Source organism: Conger conger, chromosome 6 (genome assembly GCF_963514075.1).
Source record: "Conger conger chromosome 6, fConCon1.1, whole genome shotgun sequence".
Classification (NCBI taxonomy): Eukaryota; Metazoa; Chordata; class Actinopteri; order Anguilliformes; family Congridae; genus Conger; species Conger conger.
In genome coordinates, this window is record NC_083765.1 from 12,056,275 (window position 1) to 12,076,804 (window position 20,530).

The 20,530-nt window shown below is 44.1% G+C and overlaps 3 protein-coding genes across 3 annotated transcripts in view; all 3 read right to left on the reverse strand.

Annotated features, from left to right (window-relative positions):
- LOC133130568 (N-acetyl-beta-glucosaminyl-glycoprotein 4-beta-N-acetylgalactosaminyltransferase 1-like) overlaps window positions 1-3,220 on the reverse strand; it is a 98,034-nt gene extending 94,814 nt beyond the window's left edge. Inside the window, exons 1-2 of the mRNA XM_061245232.1 lie at window positions 2,171-3,220; window positions 1,673-1,893 (exon numbers count right to left, since the gene is read on the reverse strand). Of these exons, the coding sequence (XP_061101216.1) occupies window positions 1,673-1,814 (142 nt within the window). The 5' untranslated portion in view covers window positions 1,815-1,893; window positions 2,171-3,220. The remainder of the gene's footprint in view (window positions 1-1,672; window positions 1,894-2,170) is intronic.
- A 4,967-nt stretch (window positions 3,221-8,187) lies between these two features.
- Window positions 8,188-13,858, reverse strand: LOC133131720 (lysoplasmalogenase TMEM86A-like). Its single transcript, XM_061247142.1, has 3 exons — window positions 13,690-13,858; window positions 9,343-9,607; window positions 8,188-8,891 (listed from the first exon to the last, which is right to left on the reverse strand). The coding sequence occupies exons 1-3, from the start codon at window positions 13,708-13,710 to the stop codon at window positions 8,464-8,466; spliced, it is 714 nt and encodes a 237-aa protein (XP_061103126.1). The 5' UTR covers window positions 13,711-13,858; the 3' UTR covers window positions 8,188-8,463.
- Window positions 13,859-14,718: 860 nt separating this feature from the next.
- The window catches only part of LOC133130569 (TBC1 domain family member 10B-like), a 28,664-nt gene continuing 22,852 nt past the window's right edge, over window positions 14,719-20,530 (reverse strand). The window contains exons 10-14 of the mRNA XM_061245233.1: window positions 20,334-20,428; window positions 20,156-20,221; window positions 19,553-19,652; window positions 18,719-18,868; window positions 14,719-18,325 (exon numbers count right to left, since the gene is read on the reverse strand). Of these exons, the coding sequence (XP_061101217.1) occupies window positions 16,854-18,325; window positions 18,719-18,868; window positions 19,553-19,652; window positions 20,156-20,221; window positions 20,334-20,428 (1,883 nt within the window). The 3' untranslated portion in view covers window positions 14,719-16,853. The remainder of the gene's footprint in view (window positions 18,326-18,718; window positions 18,869-19,552; window positions 19,653-20,155; window positions 20,222-20,333; window positions 20,429-20,530) is intronic.

Sequence of the window (20,530 nt, forward strand, 5' to 3'; positions counted from 1 at the left end):
TACAACTGGAAGATTGTGTAATGGGTTATGTACAGCCCAGGCCTGATGGACAGGGTGATGTGACCACGTCCTTTGAGCAAATCCAGAATTAAAATACTTTTCATACTATCTGCAGACATTTGCGGTCTGGAGTCTGGCAGTGCATGAGTTGTACATGGTGCTTGAAGCAGGATTTGGTGATTAATATGTCAGCGTGGTGTTTTGCTTTTGTTTTTTGTTTTTGTTTTTGTATGTTACGCTTTGAAACTTGCACACCTTTAATTGGTGATATGCACACATGATGTAAGGTTAGCCCACCAGTTGAACACTGACCCTTTGATCAGCTAGCATTGCCTGATTATCACAGCTCCTGTGCTTAGAGATGATATCCAACAGGAAAATGAAAAGACACAAATGTGGCTTCACATCCAACAGGAAAATGAATCACACAAATGTGGCTACAGAGAACATCATGAGCTTTTTCAAAGGAGCCACTGCAGGAGAAGATCAGAAGATCCTCTGCAGTAAATGGGAATCTTGGACAAGTACAAAAAATGGGGGAGACCATCGAGACCACCAAGAATATTGTGGGGTACAGAGCAAGCATAGGGTTCAGAGAGGATGGCACGGTGCCAAAAGAGGCTGTTGAAAATTAAACCAGTCTGAAGGCATGACAGAGCAGGGTTATGGGCTGGTGGTCAAAGAAAGCCCAGGGTCCACATACTAGAAGGAGTGGCTGAGGAGCAGCGGAAATCTTTGTGTAATGTTCGGCAAGCGAACAAGAAGTTGTCTGTCTTTCACGTGTGTATGATCGATAAAAGGTATGTTGGAGTTTCAATGTGCTGGATTTCTTTTCAGTATGATCTACAATTTATCTCAGCCTGGCACCTTGTTTCAGGATATGCGTATGATTATTTATATACTTTGTATTTGTTATGCTGACAGCTCCCAGATTTGAAGACTATTGAAAACTATTTTCGTCTCAATTTATTTATTAATAAAATAGGTATTTGTTTTCATTGAAAAAGAATCTCCCTGAGAGAGCCGACTGGATGAATTTCATGATGATGCCCCTAACACCTCTGTCTGCTCTGTTGGTAAGCACTGCCATCATAACATCATCACAGCCTCTCAGAACCATGTCTGAGTGATTCTGTCTGATCAGACAGCCAGCTGGCTTGGCCTCAGTACTGCTGGGGAGAAGAGAACGTATGCCCGGGCACAACCCTTGCCACCTCCAGCACATCACAGCCTCAGACAGTATTCATCAAACTACTCACTGGTGCACCTTTGATACATCCCACAACATGCTACCTTAAAAATGCATTCTGATTCAAAAACAGGCAGCATAAGCACACTGTCCATACAGATTTCCTTTACCAAATAAAGAAAAACACTACAGTGATTTTCACCTGATAATTCCCTCCCAACATACCTGGGAAGTCATACCCTTTACAACCATGCACACCTTATGTTTCCTAGGGACATATATTTTCAACAAAATTCATAATAGGCTACCCAGGGACCATGAGGCCAAATTGTACATATATTCCAACTGTGTATGACATAATGTGATGAAGACAAAATTGTGATTTTAAGCAAGAGAGCAAGAAAAAAAGCTGATGCCAGGTCCTGGCGAACAAGACCCAGTCATTTAAAAGGACTGCATGTGATATGACTGTTTATTGCATACCTTTCCCGTAGTTGAAGTGGAGCTTGATCGCTTTGCCTTGGTTGATGTGCAGATACGTGAACCAGATGGCGAAAGTCAGCAGGACTAGTAACAGCAGTAGCTTGAACTGCTTCCGAATCTTCTTCACTGGAAAGCGCAGCATCCTCGCAGAACCACCACGAGCTCAGCCGCTGGAGACAGTGGAGTGTGGCCGCTGTGCACTTACTGCAAATCGAGTGATTCTGAGGCAAAACACGAGAGATATACGTTTATTATTCATAGGGGAACAATCGTAGACATGGTTCACAATACAGTTACGGAGGGGGAAAAAAACACATTTAATTGGATAAGTGTCCTAGCATCCACATAATAAAGGCGGTCTCTAGTGCACTGCAGCTACTGTAATTGAGCTCGCGTGCAATTTCCTTTTTTCGTATCTTGCAAGGGTATTTATATTGCCTACCTGCTCGGCGTTTTGTTGCTGAATAGGGGAAATAATTTGTTTAGGTTAACACCTACCTGAATTGTCCTTCGCGCCACCCTTCGGTCATACTTGACGCTTGATAGTGTAGTCACTCCGTATTTCACCGAAGGCAAGTCCCCGTAAGTTGCACCCTTACAAATGTTGCAGTCATGTTACACCTTTGAGTGTTTCCTTAAGTTTCCGTCACAGTTCTATGTCGGAATCAGCATCGAATAACGCAGTCCAGAATACGGTTTGGAAGTTAGGCAACTAAGAAAATAGCAGTCCGAATAATCTTGTCAAATCCGTCCTTGGTGGTGACACCAAGACCATGTCCATTAAGCGGCCACTTGATTGATCTTCCACTGGCATGGCATTAGCCCTTGATGTGCTCGTCAAGATGTCAAACTCTTATTCGGGATATTTTTTCGGTATGCTAATGAAAACTTGCCTCTTGAGCAAAAGGGTGTTGTCAGAACTCCAGACAGTGAAATTTACAAGACTGTTAGCCTATTTGACTTCGGTCCCAAAATAGGATCTTTCAGAGCAAGGAGTGCAACAATCAGAATTTTAGTGATGAAGCAGGTGTTTCACGCAAGCTGAGATGTTATTTTGTTATTGTTATTGCAATTAGTATTACCCTACAAAGACAAACAGTCATAATACTTGTCATACAATCTTGCTTCAATTTTTCAACATAGTAGCCTACAGTCTATTTTACATATGATGGACGTTATATATTAATACATATGTTTTAGTGATGTCCAGTCAGGTTTTTAACTTCAGTATGTTTAAAATACGTAATGACACATTCAGGATATTTAAGTCAAATTCCGTTCTCCATGTTTCAACCAATTCCCAGAAATATTTAGAGATGATATCATAAAACGACTAAACTCAGTAGATACGGGCTTGAATCACGGACCGCCAGAAAACCACCCACCCTTAAGAAATTGAAAACTCATATAGCAAAGCCCGAGGTCTGCCAGGTTGGGATAAGCATCCGCATCTCGTGATCCCGCTGAGGTCCATGTGCATATCGATGAACCGCTTTCCGTCAGTGTGGTTTTGTTTTTTAATTCCTGTTTTAAAAGTCTTACATATGCTGCTTTCTCGTGCATACGTAGGCTGTCTCCATCAAATAGCATCATCAACAACAAACAAACAGAAAATGCACGCTAGATGCTATTGTTTAGGGGTTTTCGCCAGATGCCATATCCTTTGGCACTGTGATGGTTATAATGCTGTCCGGCCCCGTTCTCATGGCAACAATGCTCCTTAATTCATTAATCTTCACACGCAGTGGCGTTTTCTTCAAAGAAGGGAAAACTAAGTCTTAGGCGCCCGGAATACCACAGAACAGTCCTGATCTATCTCTCTCCCTCCCTCTGTCTTTGCATCTGCTCTCTTTCCATCAATAAGCATCATCACGCTGCCGAGCAACCGAACTAGGAGGAGCCGTAACGGGCAGTCGCTGTATCCAACCACCGCCTGAGCTCCCAACAAGACGCAGAGCTCAACCATTGGGAGAATCAAGTCGACCCCGAGAATATCATTATTCGCGCACTAATACCCAAATATAGGATGCGATATTCATTGCGAGCTTTGGTTGACAATACTAAACAAATTTCATTCAATGTCACGTCGGGTGATGTAATAATTACATTTTCTTGCTGATCACTGTGTGCTCGTTTCTCCAAGCTCTACCTGCTCCGAAGCATAGATGGCTACCCGTTTCAGACAGTAGGCTAACCCTCACTTTATTGCATGACTGCTTTAAACTGGATGATATTCGCAGGTAGACTATAACCTAATTGACTAGCCATACCCCACTGCGTAGGCTATGAAAGTCATGATACAACTTTTTCTGCATTTTTTATTTAACGTTGATATTGTTCAGGGGGATATTAATATAGGCTAGCTTACATATAACATACATACAGCCTACATAGCCTATTTATACCTTTTGCATTTATGCATCATTCTCCTTTAACTAGCATGCAGCCATTGGAGATAGGAGTTCAATAACTAGCCTAGCTATACATATAATTCACCACACGGTGTCAGTTATATGAAAACAAATGCAAGCAATATTTTCTAACGCTTTTAATTAAATTCCAAATTTCATATTCCCTACCCGCAGACAGAATTAAGTAGCCAGTCTACATTATCCTGGAAAATAATTACATGAAGGCCCGATTAAAGGTAAAAGTAATCCCTACATGAGTCGCGGGGTTCCTCAGTTCGCAGTTTACTTTTTTTTTTTTTTTTTTTTTCTCATCAACTCAGGGCCCCCATACCTGGCCATTATCTCCCTCTGAGCGACTGGAGCGAATGGTGGCGGCAGCGCATCGAACATGTGGTTGTAGTCTGTAGGTATCCCGGTGGCTGTATCGCACTTTGGTGCCGTCTGGTGGCCATTTGTGGGACTTATCACAAACACCTGCTGTCTCGCGTTTGTCCAGAATTTACAGGCACGGGTGCATTTACAGATTTATTAATCTCACTGCCCCATACCGATTATTATTCTAATTTTTTAAATCTTTTTTTAATATCATAACCCTGATATTTATTATACTCACATGGAGATATTACGTGAGATTAAAGCAGGTAGAGAGATTGTATTTCCTTCTTTTTTGGAGGTGGTGTAGCATTAATTGGTCCATTAGATTAAAACCAATTCTGGTTTGGATGTGCATTCTCAACATGAATTAGAAGCATCACCTTTCACTGGAGAAACTGCGTATTGCTGCCATGGAAGTTAACCAACAATATTGTGATGGCTAAACAAAAAATAGACGACATGAGAATTATTTTGTTATTTTCAATGCACAAGATTTCCAGATGGTCATGTTAGAAGTATGGTGATCTACATAATTCCTATAGTGCAATGTTTGTTTCCTGAGCTCTGGTGACAGAAAATGTGTTCAGAATGAAAGCAATCCGTGAAAGGAATCACAGCCTCAATGACAATGCCAAGGAAAATGAGATTTCAGTGACCCATAAAGACGTTGTAGCAAATAAATCTGTTCTGAAAAAGTGTGAGGTTGTGGCTGGCTTATAAAACAAGCGAATGTAAATTCCAGAAGGCAGGAAATGTATTCATTGTAAGAGCAGTGGCTTTCGGCAACGCTGAGGTGTGAAATTGTGTTATTTCAGTCTGAGATTACATCCCTGTACCCCCCGCATTACTGTTCACAGGCATCCAATCAGAACAGCCGGCCCCAGGAGTGACAGGCTGACAGGTGAGTGACACGTGCGCATGTCGCACGCCTGGCTCAGGTGAGTGATGTATTAGTTTGTCTGTTTCCCAGCTCTACTAAATCGCTCTGACATTACATGCCCGAGAAACCCATAAAATCCCAGCTCAATTTTCTCCTGAAAATACTGCCACTGCTGGACACCGCATCCCACCTAGACAGATTTATTTGGTGCCTGCTCGATGATAAGGAAGAGACACGGGTTTGCTACTTGATGATGTGGACAAGCAGCCACCTTTCAATGGAAACCAGAGGCAGGCACCTACCAGTGGAAATGTGGCAGGCAGAGGACCCCTGGCATAGCTGATTTACTGTAGGTGCTAAATAGAGTCCCCCAGCCGTCGGCCTAACCAATGCCTCACTAGCGGCCTGTAGCGTAGTGGTTAAGGTAAAGGACTGGGACCCGCAAGGTCAGTGGTTCTAATCCCGGTGTAGCCAGAATAAGATCTGCACAGCCGTTGGGCCCTTGAGCAAGGCCCTTAACCCTGCATTGCTCCAGGGGAGGATTGTCTCCTGCTTCGTCTAATCAACTGTACGTCGCTCTGGATAAGAGCGTCTGCCAAATACTATTAATGTAATGTAGCAGAGCAATGACAAGAGGCAAGGCTAGGAGAGTGTCATTACTCCAACGGGGACACACAGAAAGTGTTCCTAAGATACACAGGCGCCCGAGTCTTCATCTTACATTTCAAAACATCACCATTAGAATATTTTCCCTCAAAGAATTTAAAATGACCACTCTTTCAAATAATATTTTTTTAATTTCTTGTAAAACAATCTCACTCAAGGTAATACAGTGGTGAGTGACACATTTAACTTAGCATAGTGTACTGTATTTGTAAAACTTGAATCCTCATTTAAGACCATATTATTCAACATATTAAACATACTCTATTGCATGCCTTTATGTGACCTTAAAGGTACAATATGTAATTTCGGATTTCTACCGGTCAAGAGAGGAATTGCAGCAACAAACACGCTCAAACCACAACACTGTTTATCCCTCCCCCTTCTCCGTGAACGCGCTGACATTGAAACGCAATTGGCTGTGGAAATTAGAACCAATTTTCAACCAGTGAGCTTGGATTATTGTACAGCTATACAATGCTTTGGTGCCAGCCAATCAACTGCATATTTTGAAACCTGAATTTAAGGATTTGAGTCAACATATCTTTTTCAGTGATAGGAAGGGATTCAAAATGGTCTTGTAACAGTGTTTTAACACCAAAATTGTACCTATTGTAACTTTAAAGTTTAAAATGGCATGAGCCAGTTTTGCTAAATACAGAATATAATTTAATATTTCAAAGAGGGCTAGTGCTAACATTTCCAATGGAAATAAAGCTCACCTATAGGGTAAGAATATGAACACGTATATGAAATATGTGGATTTGGAACATGAAAATCCCCATGTGTTCATTCAAATGTACTATGTGCTATTAGATAATCCCTCCTAGCCACTTATTCAGGGTCAGTAAATTAAGAAAGCTATAATGCATAGCTATTTCTTTATATTACAGGTTCAGTTCAAACAGGGTAAGAATAATGCATTATATATGGCGTTTTTAAAGACGAAAATACAATGTGAATTGACATCAGATATTAACACATATCATTATGAAGATGGTGATGGTGTGTGTCTGTCTGTCTGTTGTGTTATGGTAGTCCATATCACAACAGTCTGTGGATTCTTCCAACTAATTGTCAGCATGAGGGTCAGCAACAGGCTGTTGTTATGAGCAACCGGATCTAAAGCCTTAATTAGCTATTGGCTAATAGGCGTGTAGCATAATAAAGTAAAAATGCCTTTCCTTCATAATCCTTTACCAAAGCCATATCATTGTACCATTATTTTAACAGTCAATCTTGTAATCATTAATCAACTACTAGGATAAATATTATAATGCCTGTTGCTAAGCATTAGAACATGTTGTGTATCCAGGATATGCAATTCATTTGATATCTGAATGGTCTATAGCTCCCAAGACTGAATATTGAAATAATCAACCTGCCGCCCCCAACCCAAGTGCTGTATGATATTCAAATTACTTTCTGAGTACTTGATGACTCATGACTGTCACTCTCTCCTTCAAACAATATTAAAAATGGAATTGAATGTTGTGACTGTTGGTGGTGAGTCATTGAGTACTCAAAAAGGATTAGGCTACCACAGAGCACTGGGGAGAAGTGGGCCAGGTTGAGTATTTCAATATTCAGTCTTGGGAGCTATAGACCATTCAGATATCAAATCAATTGCATATCCTGGATACACTGAGAACAAAAAATTGGGATTAGCCGAGTCACACGATAAAAAGTTACCGTTACTGCCTCTACTTTTTATAGTGTGACTAGGCTAATCCTTAACCCCCTTTGAATATGTGCGCAATCCAGCTCTCTCTCTGGTCAGTTCTGTGCTACAGTGGCAGAGTCTGCAGCAAAACACACAACAGCTAATTTTGGCTGGCTGAGCTTAAACATACACTGCTGACAAGAAAAGCACTGAAATTAAGGAATATACCGTATGCATGCAAATGTTGAGTAAGGACTGTCTTGAAAGAATTCCAATCAGAGAGGTCAGTCACCCTCAAACACACATGAGGTTTCTGAACTGCTGAGGAGCACTGTTCCTAAGCAGAACTCACACCGTGTGACTGTGCTATATACGCAGTAGCTGTGTGTGTACACAATAACACAGTTACTGTATGCTTTCTGCATGTGTACAGGTTGCCACTATACAACACAGTGCACAGTACTACTACCATTTCAGTATGCAACACAGACTATTCATAGCAGAAAACACTTACTGGCTTTTAGAATGTAAAATAGTAAGCAACACAGACCGTGTACTTGATAACACAGTGGATGTGTGCTGTGCGTGTGCAAGTGGTGTGTAAAGTTTAACACAGTGGTGTTGTAGAGGGGAGGGGCTTCAGTGTGACTAGCTGAATGACAATCTTTTTCAGTCCCCCCTGTCTCCATGGAATCACTGCTATACAGAATGGTATGTGTGGGGTATCTGAGATATAGTCTCTCTGCATTTAATGTGAGGTGATCCATAAACGTTTAGGGAACAAGACGAGTCCCCCAGTTCACCCCCTCTTCCGCGATGCCTCCACGTCCTGGCCCTCCACAGCAGACAGGGCGATCAGCATCTGTGCGGCGTAGTAGGTCCCCATGATAATGGCGCGGGAGTAGGGCACAGAGAAGCAGAACTTGTCGATGGCAATGGTGAGGTCAGAGACCCAGAAGAGCCCCGCCCCCAGGCAGGCTGACAGGCGGGTCCACTTCCACAGGTCATTGGCCAGCTGAACCCCTGCCATGGCCCGCCAGCCCATGAACCCGATGAGAGCCACGTACACGCCCACCAGGTAGGTGAAGGGGTGGGAGAGGCAGGGGTACAGGAAGGTGTAGCTGAGCACGGACACACAGCCCACGGCCACGCCCGCATGTGGGTTCAGGGGTCGCATCCCAAACGCAGAGGAGTACAGGATGTGGGCCACAGCGAACATCAGCAGCCCTGAGAAAGCAAAAGCACAGGCAGAGATCGCTCAATGACCCAGTGTTGCACCCCTCTGACACGCACACGAAAGTGTGTCACTTTATGTTTTACTTTGTGAAACGTACATACTTTCTTGTGTACATCGTATTGTACATAGAAATTCCTGGATTTCCCGGCCTTTAATTGTTTTGTGCAAGTTTAGCATTTTTCTGCATCAAAGGTAAGGCATGGATAAAAATGTGGGAAAGCTGTTGCAAGTTGTTTCAAGATAATTCAAGCCATTTTACATCCCTAAGCCCTGTGCTCATTCATAATGCAAACTGCATCCTGCGTAGGCCATCAGGGCATTGTCAGGTGGGATGCATACAAAAAAGCATATGGCATATTCATATACCATATGGCCACAGATCCGTCCCCCACCCCTTCAACCTGAGCACAAGAGCGCAAGCTAAACGGAGATCATCCTCACCGTGACTGAAGTAGCCTTCCTCCTGCCAGACCAGAAACGCGTCGCCCAGCGCAGAGAAGACCAGGCCTGCCAAGATCCTGCGGGCGGCGGACTGGGCCAGCAGGAAGCGGGTGCCGTGGGCGAGGAGGAAGGCCCAGAGGCAGAGGATGGGCAGGCACTTGACCAGCGCACTGAGCCAGGAGGGGCTGGAGGTGGGCAGCCACAGGGCGAAGTACAGGCAGCTGGCCTTCAGGAAGGGCAGCAACTTGGGGCCCTCACTCTTCACCTGAAACAACATTAATCGCATTACATTACATTACATTATTGGCATTTGGCAGACGCTCTTATCCAGAGCGACATACAATTGATTAGACTAAGCAGGAGACAATCCTCCCCTGGAGCAATGCAGGGTTAAGGGCCTTGCTCAAGGGCCCAACAGCTGTGCGGATCTTGCGTATCCCAGTCATTTACCTTAACCACTACGCTACAGGCCGCCCTAAGTTCCAACAACAGCACGCACAAGTTCCAACAGGACGGAATCTTATAAGATGCAACAATATTTTTGAAATGTTAATTTAGTGAAAGTTTCCTCTTGTTCAGCCTGCTCTAGCTCTGTCCTGTTGTGCTGTCTGGTCTGTGCAGACTTTTATGTCCCAGTGTTTTTGTGTCCGCTACTTTTTGTGCCGTGTGATTTTTGCATGCCGCTCAGATGATTCTGTCTCCCCTACAGATGGACGTCACAGTCCCATTGTGACAGGAGATCCTGTTTGGAAGACGCATTCGAGAGGAGACTAACACCACTGGCTAACCCATTTTGGATAGGAGTGTCGGTTGTAAGGACAGTCCGGGATTAACCCAATTCTTACTTCAGGCCATCTACAAGGGATTAGGGGATGGACTTTTGAAAAGAGGACCATTTTCCACTCTGGTGTGGGGTCCCGCTGGCTGCCCAGTGAGACCCTGCAACGTGCCCTGAGCATGTAAATGTGCTTATAACATCTTTAGCAAATACAGTAAGCACCATAATTCATTGGACAGCAACACATCTTTTGTTAATTTGGTTCTGTACTGCAGCACTTTCGATTTGAAAAGATACAGTGAGGTTGAAAAGCAGACTGTTAACTTTATAACAGAAATGACAGTAGCTTTTGTGCATGGCCCCTCCCATACTACAAGTATTTGTTGAATTGGTTTCACAGATTTGTCGTTATTGAATGCAGAAGAGAGCTGTTGATGTCTAGTCTTGATTCTAGACTTTGCAGTTGCCTTTGGGGATTGTTGTCGGGGTGTGAGAACGTGAGGGAGACTGAAGTGTCAATGTAATTTCACCTGGCCTTAATAAGGCTCAGAAATGAAAATCAATCAATCAGGAACATTGCAAAAATCCTGGGCATGGTCCAGTCAACAGTTTGGTTTATCATTGACAAGAAAAAAACAACTGGTGAACATAATAATGTCAATAGACCACTGTAGTGGATGACCAGAGAATACTCTCTATGGTGAAGAAAAACCCCGCTGATAACTGTGTTATTGTGTACACACACAGCTACTGTGTACATAGTGTCAGTTCTGCTTAGGAACAGTGCTCCTCAGTAGTTCAGAAACCTCACGTGTGTTTGGAGGGGACTGACCTCTCTGATTGGAATTCTTTCAAGACAGTGCTTACTCAACATTTGTATGCATACTGTATATTCATTCATTTCAACGGCCCAACAGATCAAACATTCTCCTGGATGCAGGTATAGCTGTGTCTACCATACGTAGAAGACTACACCAGGAGGACTACAGAGGATGCACTACAAGATGCAAACCACTGATAAGCCTGAAGAACAGGAAGGCGGGATTACAGTTTGCTAAAAAAAGCACCTAAAGGAGCCCCAAAAGTTCTGGAATAAAGTCTTGTGGACAGAAGAGACAAAGATTAACATGTACTAGAGTGAAAGTGTGGAGAAAAAAAGGAAATGCCCATGATCCAAAGCATACCACCTCATCCGTGAAACATGATGTTATCGCTTGGGCCAGTATGGCTGCCAGTGGATATGCAAAGGATATGCAACCAAATATTCTACATTATGTTAAACTGTCCAAATAGTTTTTGATGCCACCAAATGGGGGGAGATATGGATATGGATGAAAATACCCTCAAATTAAAGCTGACAGTCTGCATTTCAACCTGATCATCATACTAAAATAACAAAAAATGAATTATGGTGCTCACAGTATATAACTTAATGATTTGCTGTACAAAAAAAAAGGCCCTGTGCAAAAGTTTGGGAACCCTTTTGGATTATTCTTTGTTACTTTAAAAAAAGGTCCAGATTTATTTGTTAGGGCTTCAATGAGTCAGGTGAGTATAATTCCAGGGCTGAACTTTTTATTCTGAAGTAACTCCATGCCTTCTTAAGTATCCAACTGCAGTGGTTGTCTGGTGTTAACAACCATGGGTTCCCCTAAACAGTTGTCCAAGGATTTCAGAGTGAAGATGGTTCATTTACACCAAGAAGGAGAAGGCTACAAAAACTCTTGCAATGTTTCAAACTACTTATTTCCACTGTCAGAAACATTATTAGAAAATGGAATATAAATGGAACAGTTGAAGTCAAGGCAAGGTCTGGATGACCAAAAAAAGATTTCAGATAGAATGGCCTGAGACCTGGTGAGAAATGCTCAGAAGAACCCATGCATCACTGCAAAATAACTGCAAAAAAGGGTAGCAAACACAGCTCTAGCTGTTCACTGGACAACAATACAACATACTTTAAACAACATAGATGAGTTGCCAGAAAGAACTACCTCAACAAAAAATGTAATGTCTGAAGTATGTAAAAGAAAATACTTCAGCATGGAGATGGATCCATTATGCTTTGGGGTTATGTGGCAGCTGGGGACACAAGAAATATTGTGCGAGTAGAAGGAAGAATGGATTCCAGCAAATAATGAGAAATTCTACAGGCTAATGTTCAAAGGTCAGTCTAGACATTGAAGTTGAAGACAGCTTAAGTATTCCAGCAAGACGATGACCTCAAAATCAGCAATGAAGTACCTCCAGGAAAAAACAGATGAAGGTTTTGGAATGGCCACCAGAGTCCCCAGACTTGAATATTATTGAAAATCTGTGGAGAGATCTCAAAAATGCCATACATGCAAGGAGACCGAAGAATACTTCGGGGCTAGAGGGGTCCTGCCAGGAAGAATGGCGAAAAAGTCCAAAAGCAAGAACTGAAAGGCTCTTAGCAATGCTACAGGAAGCATTTACAAGCTGTCATCATTGGCCGAGGAGGAGTTACAAAGTACTAACTGGCAGGGTTCCCAAACTTTTGCACAGGGCCTTGTAGCGGTCAGGTACGCTTCTCTTCACTTAGATATTAATTGTAAATGGCTTTATGAAATTTTACACACTGCTGTAAATGCATCCTACATTCTGCCTGATCCTGATTTATCTCTGGACTGATTTTCTGCCTTGCTAAAGAAGATAAACATCGTTATGAACAATTGATATTATAGTAGAGTATTGAACTGCTACCTCTCGCCTTTTTTTAGATTCCAATTTTATTTCTTCAGTGTTCTAATTTTGTAGTCAGGAACCTGAACAAAAAAAAAAAAACATCCGGAAACAGCTGGTAATGCGGAGTTTTGCCTTTCCACAGCTGGGTAGTTTGCCGTAGCGGGATGAGAACTAGCGGGTTCAGCGAAAAAGACAAAAACATGTTCGTGCTACATTGCGTTTTGTTAAAAGGACTTCTGGAAAACGATTTGGACTTGCGCGCTTTATGTGGAATTACAGAAGGCACAGGTGTGAACTTTTCTAATATCTTCACACGCGAATATTGGCAATAAATTAGAAGCAGCCAACTGGATGAAACCATTTGCTTGGTTTTTTACATTTACATGTAAACGTTATTAAAGTTGTGTTTAAATAAATAAATAAATAAGTACACACGCATTACAGAACAGGAGCCATATATTCGCAAAATCCTCAACTGCTCACGACAGATTTATCAGTTTATCAGTTGTTGGCCATGTTTAATGCTGTAACTGTTACATCAGTGTTATGTTATTTTCCTGTGTATCAGCATTAAATTGTTTTTTAAAAAACACATTCGCAACTTACTAAGGAAAATTGGTGCGCTTGTTCACATGAAAATGCGACAGAATGATCAGCTCGTTAACACATTTCTTTCATCAGGCAAAATGACAGCTCGCAAGAGGTCTGCCAGCATCCAGTAACAAATAATAATTTACGTTTAAGGCAAAGAATCTCAGCCCAGGAAGATTGTATAATTAATTTTCTTAATTAATTCGTAAAGCTAACTTGAATTTACTGAACAAGGTAATCTCACTGGTGCCATCACCTGTTGCTATACTCACCACTGTGACAGGGGAAACCATTTCTGGTTTGATTCCACAACATTCAGGTGAATGTGTCAAACTGAATTTTGCGGACGCATTTCTATTGTGCACTAAAACATGTAATAGGGTTTTTGGGGGCGGAGACAAACCTTCAAAGCCCAAATCTAATGAAACAAAAAAAAGGTGTGGCTAAAATATTCTTCCAATTAGGAACAGATAATAGAAAAGACTTTGGAGGCCTAAACGCCCATTTGTGGGAGGAGTTAACCGATTGTACACTGTCTACTGGCAGTCTTTTTTGTGTGTGTCAATGATACACTTGGATAAATGGACCCTATTTTTATTTATGGTTTTTAAAATATAATTATTATTTTTTTAGCAGTTACAAAATACAATGTCACTATTTGACCAAAGGTCCCAACAAAAAATAAATTACACATGGTATTAACTGAAATCTAGAGCTTTTCTTACTTTTTTTTAGGTTAATTATGAATTCTCATGAGCACCTATTATGTGAGACTTCGTCACTTGTTCATTACAATCATTTCTATATGCACTGGTGCAAAATGTATAGTTTATATTAGGAATTGCAGTTTTGTATATACTGTATATAATTTAGAGGCGGCACGGATGGCGCAGTGGGTAGCACTGCCGCCTCACAGCAAGGAGGTCCTGGGTTCGAATCCCCGTCGGCCGGGGCCTCTCTGTGCGGAGTTTGCATGTTCTCCCCGTGTCTGCGTGGGTTTCCTCCGGGTACTCCGGTTTCCTCCCACAGTCCAAAGACATGCAGGTTAGGCTGATTGGAGAGTCTAAATTGCCCGTAGGTATGAGTGTATGAGTGTGTGAGTGAATGGTGTGTGTGCCCTGCGATGGACTGGCGACCTGTCCAGGGTGTATTCCTGCCTTTCGCCCAATGTATGCTGGGATAGGCTCCAGCCCCCCTGCGACCCTGTTCAGGATAAGCGGGTTCAGATAATGGATGGATGGATGGATGTATATAATTTAGATATATTTATAATGTATACACATTTATTGGATGACACTGAAGCAACCTTTGGTGCAGAAGGAATTCATTTACTCAACCTTCTGGTTCAAGTCCAACCGCAGTAAATTTAGAGTGTGTGCAGAAAGACTAAACACAGCCATACTGTCCATGTAGGCCCATGTCTGTCAGCTGGCCAAATGAGGGCCATAGCTTACAATGCTGAATTGTGAGAAAGTGACTGAAAGAGTTTTCAGCAGGAAGCCACCAGCACACTAAAAATGCATTTCTGTAAGTGGTTTTCCTGGATGGCCATATCAGTCAATAGGAAGTGCTCACATTTAACCAAACGTGGAGTGTATGTTTCCAGAAAGCCAAGTGTAATATAAAATATTTGTGTGCAATGGATAAGAAGTTAAACAGCTGATTGTCACAGATATTTATATGCTAGCCATATCTGATATTCACTAAAAAAAGAGTTTATAATATTAGTGTATAAATTCTCTTATGTATAAATTAAGACATTTGAATTTCATTACGCTCACTGGAAAAAAGCAGTCACTCACAAATTTAGAAACTTTTTTTTTTCTCCAAACATTGTCAACTTCACAAATGTCTGACAGTATTTACATCACATGAATCTGAATAAAACCAAAACACTTTTGGTTGGAGCCCTTACAACTCCTTAAGAAAGGAAAGTACAGCAATGTACAGTATTGTACAAAATTTAAATAAACAATTTGTCATTGTTTTGCATATACAAAGTGCAAAACGGCAAAATAAAACATATATACTGTATATAACATAGGTTATGTAAAAAAACAACAACAAAAAAAACCAGAATGTACACATCATGTAGATGGGGAAGAAGTGATGATCCATTTCCACCACCTCTCCTAATACATTGATTTCAAGTCCAATAGCGCAGCTATTCTTTTATTCTGTGATAAAAGCGGTTGATTTTTTATTCCTGAGCTGTTGTGCGTGCATAATGTGTGCTTCCTAATTGAGCCTGTTCTTTACATAAGGGCGTCAACTGCATGCCACTGAAGACAGGTTTTCATCTCAAAACAACCCGCTCTCTGGATTACAGTACAAGATTTTTAACAAAGGGCAGTATTAACGCTGAACACACTGAAATCCCAGTCTGGAGGTTAAGATGACATCATGCAAAGCATGATCTGACCACCAGATGGCGGCATTGATTAACAAATGACATGCCCATCCCGCTTGCAAAATATGAACAAATTATAGCAGTTCTGCAAAACCTCTAATGCTATTGCTTTTTATCAATTTAATACATATCTTATTAAATATTTGTAAACTTTCATTCAAATGTACATTATTGCTGCATTTTCATAAAGATTTGAACAAGCTTTCACAGCATCATAGATCAGGGATATTTCAAAAGATGACAAAATCAATGATTTCAAAATGAAATCAGTGGGATATTTCCTGCACCTGCTTGCAAATATTTTTAGGCTAAAGTAATGTACACTGCTTTGCCCACAAACACCAGCGTCACCCTTACATAGGATGCATTACCAAACACTGACCCCAAACACAGCAGTGCTCAGTTCACACGCTGTCATATTGCACAGTGGGACATGGAACGCTGCATGAACCAAGGAAAGAAAATTAATCTGCTGCAATTAATAATTGTGAGAACACACACTTTCTTCCTCTAAAGACACTATTTCCACTATTTGTCAAGAATGACAGTAGGATCTAAGCATACTAAAATTGTTCCGTTATATTAATATCCATAAATGATGAAAAGGAATTTACACTATGGGGTTAAGAAAATGCTCAAAACACTTTGGGCAAGGTCTTATTACATTTCTACAGTACACAAATGTTTTTATAAGAAATACCAATGTTCTTTTTAAGGCGCTCAGAGACAGGCAATACATCCACCCATACATACAACCTCTGAGCATCAGGACGGCACTAGAGCAGGGGTGAGGTTCTGTCAACCTCTGAGCATCAGGAGGGCACTAGAGCAGGGGTGAGGTTCTGTTGGCACTTTTCGGCGACTGTCCTCAACCTTTTCCCACATTTCAGCGGATCAAAATCTTTGTTCGGGATTTTGTCAGGAAACCTCAAAGGTGAAGACACAACTTCTGGAAAGTAAAACTCAAGAACAAGAAAAAGAAAAAAGATGCAATGGCTTTTTCAGAAACAAGGGCTGGTCCACGTCTTAAAATGTGATGGATTTGGGCAGGTGTTGGCTGGGGGAGGGGTCTAGGTGGAACACTGGTTGCGAGTGGACAGTGTGTGTGGGGGGCGGGGATGCAGGCGGGTCCTCTGGGACAGGATTGGCTGCGAGGCTGTCGGTGAGCGGAGGGCTGCTCCCCTCCAGGGTCAGGCTGTGCTCCTCCTTCTGACTGGACAGTTCCTTTGGGGGTTCGACAGAATGGGAGCTGTCCTGCTCCTGCTGTTGGACAGGGATGGGAGGGGAGAGGCAGGGGGCTGGCTTTGGTTTAAGGCAGGCCTGTGGAGGTGCAGGGGCAGTAGACGGGAGGTCAGGGGGCTGGGTTTGGGGTGAGGGAGAGGCGGGGGCCGGCTCCAGCAGCTCCTCCGGGTCCTCGGACAGGTTGTCGTACTGGGAGGTGTTGGAGGGGCGGCGGGGGCTGCAGGGCGGGAGGGGCAGAGACAGGCTCATGGGAAATTTGCTGGGCGTCAGCAGGGGGCAGGGCTCCGGGAGCGGGGGCAGATTCAGGGGGACGGGAGCGTCTGCGGCCTCAGCTGAGGGGCGCAGGGGAGAGGGCGGGGCCAGGGCGTCAGTCTCAGTGGCTGCCAGCACACAGTCCCCTCCCACCTGCACTTTGGCCCCGCCCTCCTGCAGTCCAGCATCTCCTACTCTACGTTCAGCCCCGCCCTCCTGCAGTTCAGCATCTCCTACTGTACGTTCAGCCCCGCCCTCCTGCAGTGCAGCATCTCCTACTCTACGTTCAGCCCTGCCCTCCTGCAGTGCAGCATCTCCTGCTCTACGTTCAGCCCTGCCCTCCTGCAGTCCAGCCTCTCCTGCTCTACGTTCAGCCCCGCCCTCCTGCAGTTCAGCATCTCCTGCTCTACGTTCAGCCCTGCCCTCCTGCAGTCCAGCATCTCCTACTCTACGTTCAGCCCCGCCCTCCTGCAGTCCAGCATCTCCTACTCTACGTTCAGCCCCGCCCTCCTGCAGTTCAGCATCTCCTGCTCTACGTTCAGCCCCGCCCTCCTGCAGTCCAGCATCTCCTACTCTACGTTCAGCCCCGCCCTCCTGCAGTCCAGCATCTCCTACTCTACGTTCAGCCCCGCCCTCCTGCAGTCCAGCATCTCCTACTCTACGTTCAGCCCCGCCCTCCAGCAGCTCGGCCCCGCCTGCAGGCTTCAGCTCAGGAGAAGCGGGCTCGTGGCCAGGAGGGTGGGCTGGGCTCGGGGGGTCCTCGGTGGGGGTCAGGGCGCTGGGGCTCTGCAGGTCCTGGCTGTGCACCAGCACCAGGTCGGGGGAGGGCGCAGGGGGGGAGCCCCCCTGGCTGGGCGTGTGGGGGTCCGTCGGGCTCTCGGCCAGCACGATGACTTCCTGGTCCTGGAGGGGGCTGTGCGGGCGGGGCACGTGGGGCCGGGCCCCCGTCAGCAGCGACGCACGCTCCACGCCCAGAGGCTTCTTGGGCAGCTCGTCTGACTTAGCTGGAGACGCAGAGGGAGGAATGCGCAAACACGCAATTACAAAATGGCCACCGTGTGAAAAAGGAGTGTTGATCAGTATGTGTGTATACAATGGGGGTGTGTGCAGGGGTATGGTGTGTAAGATGTGGGTGTGTGCAGGGGTGTGTGTAAAATGTTGGTGTGTGTGTAAAATCAGAGTGTGTGTAGGATCGTGTGTGTGTAAATTGAGAGCGTGTGCAGGGGTGTGTGTGTGTGTGTGTGTGTGTAAAACATGGGTGTGTGTGTGTAAAATGCGGGTGAGTGTTTGAGAAGCGCACCAGGGGGCAGGTGTGTAAAATGCGGGTGTGTGTAATATGGGTGTGTGTGTAAAATGCGGGTGTGTGTAAAATGCGGGCGAGTGTTTGAGAAGCGCACCGGGTGGCGGGAGGTCCAGCTTCATCTTGCGCAGTTCGGACATGGACGCCTGCAGCTGCTCCACCACGACGTCGTCGCTCTGGAGGGAGTGTGCGATCCTCTCCTGCAGGAACTCCCGCAGGTCCTCCAGAGGCATCTTCAGCAGCTGCTCTGCAGGGGGAGCACACCACACGCGTTTACACTTCACTGCTCACTTCACCCCGTTTACAGAGCTGACACGCCCAGTCACAGGCCTGGGCTCTGTGTCACAGCCCATTTCAGAGGGTCACTGCAGAAAAGCCTTTAGTCTTAGTCTTAGACTTAGACTTAGGCTTAGGCTTAGGCTTGTAAGGATTCTCTTAAGTACAGTAAGTGCATATCTTGGTAAAGTATACATTTTTTCAAATTATTGATTGCTTGGGAAGTGAAATTTCCTCACCGCGTTGGCAAATCTTTAAAGGAGGCAAATTGTCTCACCTCATTGGCAATATGTTGTGTCTTATTTTGGGAAAAGGTAATAGAAATAAGTCTAAATATTTAACGTGTATATAGAAGACTACTATACGTGTTGAGACTGACTTGTTTTTGGTATTTGGTTGGTCTCCTTCAAAGCGCATCTGCTGCCAGCCCATTCTACAGACTAACAGCGGCCCTGCCCCAGCACTGGAGCATGCTTCAGAGCATGATGAACCAAAAACCACATCAACCACAGAGACAGAGGTCACTTCTGCAGCACGAGGTGAGCATAATCCCTCCTCAGATAACACAGGGGCCAGTCAGGGGCCAGTCAGGGGCCAGTCAGGGGCCGCCCAGTGCACTATGGGAGGTGTCAGAGTGAAACGGAAGGGCTCTCACTCTTGTGCAGTTTGAGGATGGTATAGGCCATGGCGGTCAGAATCTTCTCTCCTTCCAGAATGTAGATGTCCCACAAGCGCAGGGTCAGTGTGAATGGAGTCTGTGTGAAGAACGACAGTAGGTAGTCTGTGAATTCTGCCACTGCAGAGAAAGCATAACTACAGTAACCTGAATAATCCACACATACACGTATGCACAAGCACACATGCAACCGAGCAAACACACATACAGCCACGCACATACAGCTCCTCACACGCACACACACACACACACACATACAGCCATGCACATACAGATCCTCACACGCACACACACACACACACACACACACACACACATACAGCCATGCACATACAGATCCTCACACGCACACGCACACACACACACACACACAAACATGCAGCCATGCACATACAGACGCACACACACACACGCTCACACGCGCAACCATACATATACACACACACACACACACGTAGCCATACGTGTACACGCATATATAAATACATGTATCCATGCTTATACACATGCACACAGAAATGCAGGCTCAACACAGACACACACGATGCACTGTGTGGAAATACAGGTTTTCGGGTTTCTCACTCTGTCGATAAAACACTGCAGGAACCATTTGGGTGTATAAATCCCAGTGGACATCTGTTCCTTATCCTAAATGCAAAGAGAGAGGCCTGTGAGAAGCACACCAAACAGACACCCACACGCAGGGTCTCCACTTTTACTGAAACCTTCAATGTTTCCGCAATTAAAACAAATAACTCACCATATGTTTCTTCAGCTTGGGCATCAGTTTAGAGAGGATCTGGTCATGGTGAGCCTGAAATCTCTGAAGTTTAGGAAATCCAGGAATGAAGAACCCTGAAAAAGAAAGGTGTTTAATGACTGTAAAACCTAAAACAACACAGGACTACAACATTGACCTCAAACAGAACTGCAACAAGGACCTGAAATAGCATTTCA

Excerpts from the sequence above, each read along its gene's own strand:
- LOC133131720 (XM_061247142.1), bottom strand. The coding sequence starts at position 13,710 with ATGGTTTCCCCTGTCACAGTG. Across the intron at positions 9,608-13,689 it reads TGGTTTCCCCTGTCACAGTG|GTGAAGAGTGAGGGCCCCAA; the intron begins GTGAGTATAGCA and ends ATGTTGTTTCAG. Across the intron at positions 8,892-9,342 it reads GGAAGGCTACTTCAGTCACG|GGCTGCTGATGTTCGCTGTG; the intron begins GTGAGGATGATC and ends TTGCTTTCTCAG.